At 34.9% G+C, this 13,180-nt stretch overlaps 1 protein-coding gene across 13 annotated transcripts in view; it reads right to left on the bottom strand.

Moving 5' to 3' along the window:
• The window catches only part of Gria4 (glutamate ionotropic receptor AMPA type subunit 4), a 334,749-nt gene that overhangs the window by 56,551 nt on the left and 265,018 nt on the right, over positions 1-13,180 (bottom strand). For 11 of the 13 annotated variants that reach the window (XR_005733723.2, XM_005329082.4, XM_005329081.4 and 8 more), the window contains exons 8-10: positions 12,256-12,423; positions 10,969-11,073; positions 4,875-4,985 (exon numbers count right to left, since the gene is read on the bottom strand). Coding sequence is in view for 12 of the 13 variants with exons in the window: in XM_005329082.4 (XP_005329139.1) it covers positions 4,875-4,985; positions 10,969-11,073; positions 12,256-12,423 (384 nt within the window). In the remaining variant the exon portion in view is untranslated. Of the gene's footprint in view, positions 1-2,362; positions 3,608-4,874; positions 4,986-10,968; positions 11,074-12,255; positions 12,424-13,180 lie in introns of those variants that run through there. The other 2 variants (XM_078046944.1, XM_005329084.4) reach the window with 2 other exon arrangements.

Below are 13,180 nucleotides of genomic sequence, written 5' to 3'. Positions count from 1 at the left end.
AAAGATAATGCAGAAAAAAGCAAGAGCACATATTTGTAAAATATTTTACATTCAAGTATATTCAAATACATATATTGTATAGAAGGTTTCCTGGCTAGCAAATAATCAACTTTACTAAAGTGTCTTTTTATTACATAGTGAAAATTTTGCTTAATTAAAACAGCACATTTATTATTTAATCAGACATTTATTAAACACCCATTGTATGCCAGGTAATTTGCTGGGACCTAGGAATATAAAAATAAATAAAATAATAAAATATCCTCCTCTTCTAATCAAATTACTCTAAATTCTTTGTAATAAGAGTAAAGGAGTGTAAATGGGTGAGGAGCAATAATGAAATTTAGTACCAAGAATGATAATAGTTCTTGCTTATTTAGTGCTTACTCTGTATCAAGTATGATCGGGTTAATCATGCTCTTTCATCAACATTTTATATTGACATTTTACAGTAGGCATTTCTCTTTTGCAGATGGAAAAATTAAAAGACTGAGGGAAGTTAAGCATTGTTCTGAAATAGAACTAACAAGTAACCAATGTGGGAGTTAGGTATACATTTTGAAATATCTGGAAAATTTTAAATTTATTATCGTACCCATTAAAAGATGTGCAACTAAGATTTCATATGATTTAACAAGAGAGGCAACAAGAATGAAGAAAACTATTTTTGTATTTTTAGCAAATGAAGTTGTTTATTTTATATTGTCTTTTGAGAAAACTATGTAGATAAACCTTTCATTTCTCCTCCTGGTGTCTGCCATATAGAAGGCACTCAATAAATCAGTACTTCCTAAATAAGAATTTCATTGCAAAGTAATTATAGTAGAACTTCTGATTTAGTTCTTCAAAAGGGAGGTAAAAACTGAAAAGTGCTAGGTTGTCCCTTTTGAAGCAGGCATATGTACATATCAGTAAAATACTTAGTAAATTCTTTCTTTCTTTCTTTCTTTCTTTTTTTTTATTATATTTTTGGAGGGGGGTGGAAGTGCTGCAGGTCTTTGTTTTCCTGCCAAACACACCAGCCAAGCCTAGAAAAACCTTCAGCTTGCTGAAGATGTTGATTGTGAATTGAGCTAGATATTTTGCATAACTAGGACCATAAATAATGATTGGGATTCAGAATGAATGATGCATACAGCTTAAAAGAAACAAGATGACCACCCTCCAGGAGGTGGGAAGAACAAAGAGAGAAAAGCTAGGCTTTTCTTGCACAAAGTCTACCATGTTGCTCAACTCTACTCAGTTTCTTTGAGTGTGGCTCATTTTGCTTTCCCTGCATGACAAATCCATATGAGTAGCAAGCAAATCCTCAAAACTCCCAACCCCATTCGTCTCATCACTAATATGAAGAGCTGTCTGCATGTTTCTCTGAGAACACTCTATCCTGGGGAAATTTATTACAATGTTTTAGGGTTACTATGGGTGAACAAAATACCAAATCTTTTCAATATAACAACAACAAAACAAAACAAAACAAAACAAAAAACAAAACAAAAACCCGAATTCTAGAAAAGCCTTAAGAGGAACTTGTGAAGTATCTCTGCAAATCAATCTTACTGAGTCCCAAGTGTTCAATTTTGAATCACAATGGAAGGATCAGAGAGTGAAATATAACTTCTTCCTTCCAGACAGTGTAACCTTCCTCCTTTATTATCAAGTACTGTGCTCTATGGAACAATAATTTCTTAGAAATTATTTTATATGAATTACTTGTTAGTGATTGTCAGTTTATTAAAACTATTTCCATAATAAATGTTGGTATTTATCTTAGTTTGTACTTGACATTTTTAAAGCTTAATTAGGAGAAACACAGTTGGATATTCTACATTTCCTTTTTTTCTTTTCTTTCTTTCTTTTTTTTAATGTGGCACAGATTTGGATTTGGCCTTCTTAGGTTGTTATATAAATGATTACTTTGAATGCAAAAAGTTAAATCAGTATCATCATCAGTTCAATAATACTACAGATTTTATAAACCTTCTAGTTAATGAGACTTAAAGATAAAAAATTATGATAGTGTCAATTTTATTTTCTATTTAGATTTAGCTATACTATATTCAGTATGGTTATATTCAAGTAAAATAAACTCATCATTAAAATGAAGATCACATTATAGATATACAACACTGTTGTAAGAAAAAATAAAATTTCAGCAGTATAAAAAATGACACCACATTTTGTTTAGGAATGAGAGCTATAATAATCATGGATTATGTTTCTTATCTGCTTTTTCTTACTAGGATATAAATTCCACCGAGTGCAAGATTTTTGTCCGTTTGTTTTCTGACATATCCCCGGGGTCTATAACTGTGCCTAGCACACAGCAGACGCTCAATAAATATTTGTAAATGAATAACGGGAATTTCTCAATCAGTTTTATTTAACAATAGCATATATCATTACAGTGTATCAACATATAAATAACAGCATACACGAAGAAAAGACAAATGTAAAAACAGCAATATCATATCAATTTTGATTAAAATGGATGATTTCCAGTGCTCATTCTCAGACTTCTGTATCTAGAGATCTGTATTGTACATATTACAATGACCAGCCAACTCATCTGTATTGGGTATTTTCAGTTGAACCTGGGGAAGTATTACATGCAGTTATAAACATTAATCTACATGGAATCATATTTCTTTCAAAATGAATGAGGTGGTAGAGTTGTCGTAAGTACTGGCCTACCATTTTCAACAAAAGCAAATAAAAAGAACACTTCCAGGGAAGGAATTCTAGTATGTCTTTTTGAATTACTGAAAGATTATTCAGTTGCAAATACCAGAGGTATTATTTATATGAAGATTACATTCATACAAAAAAGATAGATACTAGTATTAACACTATTCGATAGCAAAAATATTGATGGCATCATTGTCAAACCACAGATAATTTTACAGAATATTCTTCATATAGAGAGAAAACAACTGGATTTTCAGTGACTTTTACTAATTTTTTGAGAGCATGCTTCCTGAAAACTAGCCATGCTTGCAAAATTAATTCAATATTTTGTTTTTAAGAATTTTATATTCAACCTTTTAATAAAAGGGATGGAAAGGAGATTCTCTACATTGTATCTATAACGCACAATAATACATTTCATTTCACAAAAAAACAAGCAAAATTTCCAAAAATCTCTAAAGAAAACAATTGCATATATTCAGAAAGCAAGCACAGGAATTCAGAGATTTTTACTTTTAGAAAATCTACCCTTAGAAATAGGAGTGGTGGAGTTCCATTATTTGTATACAAGGACCTCATTTCATGAGATGGGAACTGATATGTCAGATCACTAAGTAATTTCTTTTTTGACATATATTTTCTTGAGAAAGATGAGGATTTATTCTTCTTTTCTTTTTCAGAAAAGTCACAGACAATTTTTTTTAATTGTTTTCTGGTAGTCCAGAGTTGGTCATCCAAGAAGATTCCCACATGAAAAATAAGCTTAAATTATTACACAGGAGAACAAGACTCGAGCCTTAGTTAGGAATGGTCGAACAGCGTGGAACTCTTTTCTTTCTTGATCAATTTCTTAAAATAGGATTCTTCATCAGAGGCTGAAAAGAGGAGGACTGTACTGAAGTATGACTTTCCATTACTGTGTCTTTTTTTTTTTTTTGGAAAAGAAATATAAATATATATTGCTTTTCAAGTCCCATGCAAATATTACACAATTAAATTAGAAGGTTTACATAAACACTGCAGTTGGTTGGTTTGTATTCTAAAATCATAAATTTCCAATCAGGGTTTGTCAGATTACATTAAATTGCTAACTGGTGATCCAACACAGATGTAGCTAATTGAAACATGTAAATGCTTCTCTATGGAATTTTCATGCTTTGACCTCAATGTCAGTTTTAGAAAAAGCGTGACATTACTAAAAACCTAAAGCTAAAAATTAAAATTCTGTAAGCTATAAACTAAATTATATAAAATGCTTCCATTTTATTAGAGTAGGGCTTCCATAAATAATTAATGATATATTTTGCCTGAAGAGACAGTAAGCTGAAGACATTATAGCTTTAGATAGGAAAGGTCACTGATTGTTGATCTCCTTTCACCACCATCGATTCTAATGAGCATGTTTGACTTTAGAAAAGAAAAGTACATAACATATTCTATTATTTAAAAGATAATTTCATAAGAATCTCTTGGAAAGTATAGCCTTAAAATTTAGAGTATTTTTTTTCATTTCATGACGTGAGCAAATGAAGCAATCACATTTTTCTTAATTCCTAGAAGTCCAATAATTCATATGTGTATTTCTCACTAGACAATGAGAAAAATAATCAGTGCAAAAAACTCTTTTCACATTAAGAACAAATGCAAAACAAAATCAATTACTAAAACATTCGTTGTATAAAACATGCCCATTAAAATCTCTACATTTACATCTTTACTGTTATAAACAGACAATGTAAATCATTATCCAATGATTAAACTACCTGAAAAATTATAATTTTAAACACTATTAACTATTATTACATTGATGTTAAAGAAACATAATGACGATAATAATATGGCGTTTACTCCCAGATATCTTTCTGATTGGAAGTTGGCCTTTTGCATGTTCATTGGTGTTTGGGTCTCAACACTTCGCACATTTCCAACTAGATTTTGACAGTCTCAATTTTTTTTTTTTTAACATCCGAGCACTTTTGCAAAAACAATAAATGCAACAAAAGATAACACAAATAACAGTACAGAAAAGACTCAAAACTCTGGACAAACCTATTCAATAGATTTTGGTGAGTCAGAACACTCCCATCATCACTAAGATTCAGTTTCTGCCCTCCCTGTTCACTTTAGTTGGGGAGTTAATATTGCCTGTGGACAAAACGGAATACCACAAAGCATACACCAAAACTTACCATGATTGTGGTCACAACCACTGTTCTGTTCTCAATGGCCGCTGTGTCATTGCCAAGAGTAGGGACATCTTGAATCAAGACTAATTTGTCCATATCATTCCAGTAACCAACCTGCCAAACAGAAAAAATACTTGAAAACATGGAGAAGTGTTGGCTCTAGCTTTATTTGGGATAGTGAGTGCTATAAATAACTAAGCAACCAAAACAAATTTAAAATGCAAATAAAAAAGAGTGCTTGCAAGTTTTGTTAATTGATAATGAGCCAGTTTTCTTGGTTTTAAAGATACTGCCTTATTACATATTTACAACTTATTATCATGGTGTGGCCAAGATATTGGGAAGGGCTGGTTCCAAAGGGCATATGAGTTAGATGGAACACCATTTATGGTGATTCTCTCTTCTAGTGGTATAGACTGGCATAGCCTAAAATTGATTTATATGATCTTAAAATTAAAGCTACAAGTTGTATAGTAAAGGAAATAGCCAGCCTTTTAAGCAAAAGAAAATGTCATATTTGTTTATTTGTATATTCATTTATTTGGTACTGGGGATTGAACCCAGGGATGTTTTACCACTGAGCTACTTCCCCATCTCCTTCCTCCCTCCCTCCCTCCCTCCCTCCCTCCCTCCCTCCCTCCCTCCCTCCCTCCCTTCCTTCCTTCCTTCCTTCCTTCCTTCCTTCCTTCCTTCCTTCCTTCCTTCCTTCCTTCCTTCCTAGTTGTTGGAACTGTCCTTGAATGTGACAACCTCCTGACTCAGCCCCCCAATTACAAAGTATGTGCTACTATGCTCAGCAGAAACTTGTTTATTTAAAAAAAACAACATAGAAATGGACTTTGTCTTGCTACAATCTAACCACTAGATAATAATAATATCATTTTTGAAATGCTAACTATATCACAAATGAATATTAATGAATAATGTTTATAGTTTCAAAGCTTATATTTAAGATTATTTATTTTTTTTTTTAGAGAATTTTTTAATATTTATTTTTTAGTTTTCGGCGGACAAAACATCTTTGTTTGTATGTGGTGATGAGGATTGAACCCGGGCCGCATGCATGCCAGGCGAGCGCGCTACCGCTTGAGCCACATCCCCAGCCCCTATTTAAGATTATTTTTGTATGCTTTTTTTTCCTTCCTTCCCGGTACTAGGGATTGAGTCCAGGACCTGGCCCTGGCTAGGAAACTGTTATACCACTGAGCTCCATCACCAGACCTTTTTTATTTTACTTTGAGATGGGGTCTTGATAAGTTGCTTGCCTTGAAATTGTAATCCTCCTGCCTTCAGCCTCCCAAAGTTATTAAGATTACAGGCATATACCAATATATATGCACCTGGCAATATAGGTATTTGAAAGTTAACGCATGTAGAAAATCTAAAAGTTGGTCCAAATATCTGCATTTTACAGATGAAGATTCATCTAAGAAGGTTTTAAACAAATCATACAAGGTTATGCTTTTGTGAGGCCAGAATTAAAAACCCAAGGTCTACATGACACCAAGTCCAAATACTTAACTCTTATGCTAAATAGACTTCCAAAAGTAATGTTCATTTAATTCTTCCAAACCTCCTTCTTGAATTTCCTAATGCTGTTTTTTTTTTTTTTTTAATATTTGCTTTGTTTTAGTTGTAGTTGGACACAATACCTTTACTCTATTTTTAGGTGTTGCTGAGGATCAAACCCAATGCCCCACATGTGCTAGGCGAGTGCTCTACTGCTGAGCCACAACCCCAGCCCCCAATAAAATGCATGTATTTGCTCACTGATCTGCATTCACTATTTGTTCTAATATGTTTGAGGAGTCTCTCTCTTGCCTCCTCCAAGTTTCTTAACTGCCATATTAGTATTCAGGAACATATTACAATAAGGCAAACATTAACATGTCAGCAAGAGGTGCTACAAGCATTGTGTATGTGATTCAGTAACAGAATGGAGGAGAAAGAACTTCCATTAACATGGCTAGCTTTACTTTTTGGTTTGACCCAAAATTATGGTATATTTACATTCAGCAATTGTTTTCAATTGTCCATGTGGATCCATTTCTAGCTGACATTTATTTAGCAATTCTATGAAAATTTCAACTTAAAAACAAGTATGCCTTTGAGACTCTCCCTTTACTCAACTCCTGTGTGTACTTAAAAAATGCCAGTTGCTTCCTCTTAATTCTCCTTCTCACGTGACAGTTGTGTGACATGAAACTGTATTTTACGGTTTAGTGCTTCATTAATGTGCAGCCACCCTACAGATCACAATAGTCCATTTTCAGGAAAGATGATTTTTCTTTATTAATGAGTCTCATCATGGAAAAATATCAGAAATCTGGGGCACATTTTGGAGAGTATTCAATTATTGGCAAGACCTTAACATTTTTTACTTAACCTGTGTATTTGCAATGATCCCTTCAAAGAAAAATGATTCAAAAGTGCTGCAAAATAAAAATAAAAATAATAATAATCAAAATTTTGTCACCTTGTTTTTTATTTACATGCAATTCTAGTGAAAAGCCACATTGTGGGCTGGGGATATAGCTCAGTTGGTAGAGTGTTTGCCTTGCATGCCAAGGGCCTGAGTTCAATCCCCAGCACCACACACACACACAGACACAGCCACATTGTGAGATATACATTCAATTAATGGTAGATATCATGAAGGCCATGGATTTATTGAAAAGTTAGACCATACAGGGGTTATTTCCTAAAGAAAGGAATTTAAATTTTGGGCCTAGACCCTCATTGGAGGTGGAGTTTCTCTCTAGTTAGTTTCAACACATTTTACATTTAACTAAGAACTTTTCCCTTGCCTGGTCTCATTTAATCACACAGGGAAATAGCTATTTTTGCTAGAGAACGAAAATAAATGAAAAGTGTTTTTGTAAAGCTGGAGCAAAAATATGAAAGCATTTAAATCACTAAACTTGTGTCAGATTAAATATCCATTAAACAGGGATGCCAGAAAAATATTTATCTTCTTTAGACTCTGAAAGGTAAATTGTGTGCAAATATAACTAGAACACAGCATGTGGGTGAAAGTCCATGCATTTGTTGGAGGGTCTTTGGAGCCCAAAGCTGAGGGATTTGTTTGTATCGAGGAAGCCCCTGTTCCTCCTGTGAGGAACCCCTGTTCTATTTAATGATGGTTACTTTGAGAGCAACTTGGAGCCGTCCTGAAAAATCTGGCTTATTCTCCCACCAACCCTAAAAAGAATCTTATTAGCACTGGCACTGATGTTTCATAGCATTCAAGAGAGTAGTCTCAGGAGGTATAGGAATTTTGTTTCTAGCTGACTATCCATGAGTAGGTTAGTTTCTCTGAGTCTTACTTTTTAGTAAAATGAGAAAAATATATCTTATTTCCAAGTCATCATGAGGCTTAAATGTAAGAATGCACATCAATTTCCCATGACAGTGCCTGGTATATAACCTACTCTCAATAAGTGAAAGTTTCACAATTAAATCTGGTCTTGGAACACTGTCTCTGGAGCCCTGGCTGTCACACCGCATGTAGGGGCCTGGACTTCAGAAAGAGCTTTGTGGCTTCAGCTTAATGAGACTCTCAATCTGTTTTTCTGTTACTGAAGTCAGACAAACTGATGGGTTGACTCTCTGATCTATTTTCAAAGATCGCTCCCTGGTTGGCAAGTGTTCAATTTACAAGAACGATCACTCACTTCTCAGACATATTGCCTGGTCTCAGCAGCATAGTGTTTCTCACTGTGGCTCATTTTTAAGTTTAATATTCTTGACAGAATGCCCAAGTTGATCATTGCCACAGGTAAAGGGAGACAGATGAATCTGCACCATTTTACACTTCACAGTTCTTTAAAGAGTCTTAGATGAATGTCAGTGGGTGTGAAGATGTACTGTTCATTACTCTCCTGACTTACTCTAACTCTCTCCTCAGAAAACCTTAATGCTTGTTACCATCATGGTTCAACAAACCATGAAAAGATTCAGCAATATATAGACCACTTGATATTATTGCTCTACTTCCTGCTTCCTTTCCCCATCATTGTTTCTCTTATGGAGAATGATTTGAATTTCTGTACTTACTTTACAAAAGTATAGAGTTGTCTTTTGCCTTTGGAAAAGCTTCTGCTTTATGTGAATTTTGCAAGATCTGGTGCATGATGGGAAGGTGGCCTGTCTTCCCTCTCCCATTCCTTAGTCAAGGGTTTTAGGGGCCTCTGGAGTGCTCTGTCTGCTCCACAGCTAGTGGAACTTTCACACTTTGCTGAAAATGGGCCTTTTCCTTTCTTGTTGCTGGTGGTGTGGTGGCTGAGTGGGTAAAGTGGTATTGATGTGGGAATCCCTGACTTTCTCTTTCCTTTGCTTTGTGCAGTCTCTTGTGGAGCTTAGAGGTGTTACAGCTAGGCTCCTCACCTGTCATCCAGCTTCCATTCTATCTGACCTACAGCTCCAGCCCAATGTGTGCCAGCAGCAACCTGCACAGAAGAAGATGCATCGAGAGGCCCACAAGCCGGAGGGGTTTCCATGCCAGGTGTCTCCTCACATGGATACAGATGCAACTGAACACCATGCACTGGAGCAAAACACAACTTGGAAAGCCTTGGCCAGTTTCCATGAATGACCAAAACTGCCCTGTCTCTAAGCCATTCCTCGGGTTGTTGCCTCTGCCTTTTCTGCCTACCTGAACCCTAGCTTCATGGATAACTTTAAATTCTCCTCCTCCACGCAGCCTTCCTCCATCTCTTTCCCTCCAACTGGAAGTGGCTCTTCCTTTTAGAAATTCTACATGCCTTGTTTCTTTGTCACATGGACCATATATCCATCTCAGTAGAAGATCAACTTCTGAAAATGAGGGTTCACACAAGACAAAGTGTGAAAAGAGTTGGGAACCAGACTCATAAGAATTAAAATTCTGTTTTCTCTTACAGGCTTTACATAAGCAACCATAATGTATTTGGACATAATTTTCTTGTTTAGAAAAAGGGAGATAATAATACTCAATTTTTTGTTCTTCTTGTTGTTTTGTTCTTTTTCTTGTAAATTCTGAAAGTACCAGGTCAAGTCCTTGAGACTTAGCAGGAATTTCAGAAATTATAGGCATTATTATTATTTTTATTAAAGCAGGAAAATATATTTTGGAAAGATTTTAAACAGCCAAGTATTGACCCAGAGTATTTATTTATTTACTTATTTTAGTAAATATTTTTACTAAATATTTACTTATTTTTAGACACAGGGTTTTTAGATAAGTTAAACTGAATATCTCTTCCCTTGAAATCCTAGCCAAGCCTAGAGAAAAGAAATAGTAGAAATCACATGTGTTGGCTATAAAATGCTTACAACTAATTACTGTGGTACGATTGTATGGTTCCATTGTATAAAGTACTTTTTTTTGAAATTGGGAAAACTGCTGATGTATCTTAAGATATCTAGTTATATCTTAGGATCTGCAGTTATCTTCTTAAATCCAAGACCCTGAAACCAGTACCTTCCTGAACTGAACTGGGGATTTGCTCTCCTACTCAGCCCAATAATAATAATCCTCATAATCTTATCTTCCACTTGCTTTCTCCTTTGCTCTTTTGAATTTGTCTACTTGCTTATTTCAACATCTAGCCTGTTCTAAATACAACCACCCATTAGAACTAGTTTTTAAAACGTTTGTACGCTAGTGACTTCATACAAGGTATACAGAGGTGCTATGTCTCTTTATTGAATTGTGTTCTTTCCTGCACAGCAGAGTTATGTTTTGTGGAATTTTTTTTTTTCTGAAGCCCTTCCCCCAATATTGCTTCCATTGTGGGAAAAAAATCACATAAATAGTGCATAATAAATTAGTAGTTTTAGCTTTGCCACACCACTGAACATACGATACCAGAATTTACCTCAGCACAGATTATCAAGATAGTACTATTTGTAAGTATTCACATTAAAAAAAGAAAGAAAGAAAGGAAGAAAGAAAGAAAGAAAGAAAGAAAGAAAGAAAGAAAGAAAGAAAGAAAGAAAGAAAGAAAGAAAGAAAATGTAGAATATCCAGCTGGCTTTCTCCTAATTAGGCTTTAAAAATGTCAGGTGCAAACTAAGAAGCAAGATTTCCTTTTTTTGCAGTTTGATAGCAGCTTACCTTTCGAGGTCCTGTGCTCTTTAGCTCAAACACATCCATTGTATAATTTACTCTACGTCCATAGTGGTCAAACTGAACATTCCCAGTCAGCCCTTGAATCCGAACCTATGAGAAAAAGAGAAAACCTATGCATGTATTTGTTTGCCACTTCACTACTGGAAATCTCAACTTCAGCTGCTGGGCTTATGACCACACACTGTGTAGAACTATAAGCTAAAACCACTCACTGGAATGCCATTGAACATTTGAGTTTTGGAGATAGAACCTGAAAGAGGGATATCACATTGAGGTAAAAGTGATTCTGCTTTATACCTAGAATGAATACACTTCATTTCTTTTTATATTGTAAAGTTTCCCTTTTAACAACAAGATTCTTCCTCAATATTGAAGTACTGTTTACAGCTAGTTTTCAATTTTATCTACGTATCTACATAATATATTAGAGACCCTTATTCCCATGTCAGATCATATTTTCTCCTTGATAATACCAAGATATAAGAAACTAAAAAGTTGAATGTATTTTTGAAAAAATTCAAGTATATTTGATCCCAAATTTCCTTTTCATTCACTTTTACTTATGCTTTAGCATGGCATTTAAAAACTTTTAAATTATAATATTTATATATGTAACATTCTGATATAATATATAGCATTATTTGAAAAATGGTATTCATATAATTATAAAAGAACAGAATAAATTGATTACTTAATACAAAGTAAAAATTTAAAGATCTTCTGAAGTAGTCATTAGCTATGTTTGCCAAATATTTCTTGTTCTTCTGCATTCTGGGCCCAAGGTAGGCTTGTACTTCTGAGTACCTTCTGGTTAGCTAGCATTATGTAATTCTTTCTGATATATAACTTGTAAACAGATGTGATGAGCCACATACAGCATTTAACTGCCAATTCAAAACCTGCCTGTAAGAATCTTTTTTCCTTTGCAGCAATCAAGATGACAGCTGTTTTGCCAGCCTGAGCCCCTGAGTGACTATAGTGGGCAGAGGGTCCTTGCTAATGTAGAGTGTGGCTAGTGAGCAAAGCTCGTTTGATGTTTTGAGCCACAGGGATGGGAGGATTACTTATCACAACCCAACGCTGGTATGTTAAGATTAAAGCATCAAAATTTTACTCTGCATTTAGAAATGTCTGAAAGATAATGATCCCTTGACTTATTAAATTGGCAATCGCAAATATGCATTTATGCTCAGAAAAATTAGTCAGCTTACTTGAACATTTTACTTAAACAAGATCCTCACATAAATTAAGCTTAATAAAAGTGGGAGTTACCTGTTTGAGTGTCCTCTCCATGTCAATTCCCTGGCCCCATGGGGCAGCAGGGTTTGCCAGACAATCACCAGCATTTCCTCTCCTTGAGATATCGATTTTCTGCCTTCTGAGGCTTCGGAATGTTTCAGCCATCACCAGGACTCCGTCATAAGTCAGGGCAGAAGTGTACTAATCGAATGGAAGTGATTATAATGGTAAATGTTAAAAAGGTTATTTAACACTAGAAATGGTCTGTGGGCTCTGTGGGCTCAATGGTAAAGCCCAGTGTCTGGAGGATGATGAGATTAATGATGATTGATTCACTCTAGCCTCAAAAATTTGTACTGTCACTTAAATACAAAGACTGTATGTCAAATCTTATCATCCTAATTAAAAAGGCAAACACACATTCTGAAAATGGAGGGTATTAAACAGATTCCATCAGATGGGAGAAACAAGACCTCAGATGAAGACTTTCTGTTGTGTCCAAATATAAACAGCAGTGGAATAACAAAATCCTAGGTTCAGCATTCTTGGAATCTTCCTTGTCTGTTGCAGTTGGTGAGCCCCAGGAGTGCTGGGCTGTCTTATGCTATTCCTTCCCCAAAATGCCTATAGGGATTCTCTGAGATTTAATTTATCTATAATGACTTGAAGTGTGTATCTTTGTTCAGTATTCCAGGAGAATTAATGGGATTGTTTGTTGTTATTCAAAAATATGATGCCAGAAATTATATCTCCTTGCTCAACAAACGAGTATTCACCAGTTACTGCACTAAGTGTGAACAAGGATCATTCAGGAGAGTTAAATCATTTCTTGTAAGTTTCCATTACAATCTTGGATCAGAGTGCAGAGACAAAGCATAGACCATCTGCTTTCCAATGACCACCCCTGCTTCTTTACAAAAAACAGTGAATTCCCCAGGAAAAATTATTAGGGTAAGAG

The sequence above is a fragment of the Ictidomys tridecemlineatus genome, chromosome 4, assembly GCF_052094955.1.
Source record: "Ictidomys tridecemlineatus isolate mIctTri1 chromosome 4, mIctTri1.hap1, whole genome shotgun sequence".
NCBI lineage: Eukaryota > Metazoa > Chordata > Mammalia > Rodentia > Sciuridae > Ictidomys > Ictidomys tridecemlineatus.
The sequence above is the reverse complement of the archived record's forward strand: the minus strand, read 5'-3'. Positions and strand labels throughout refer to the sequence as shown.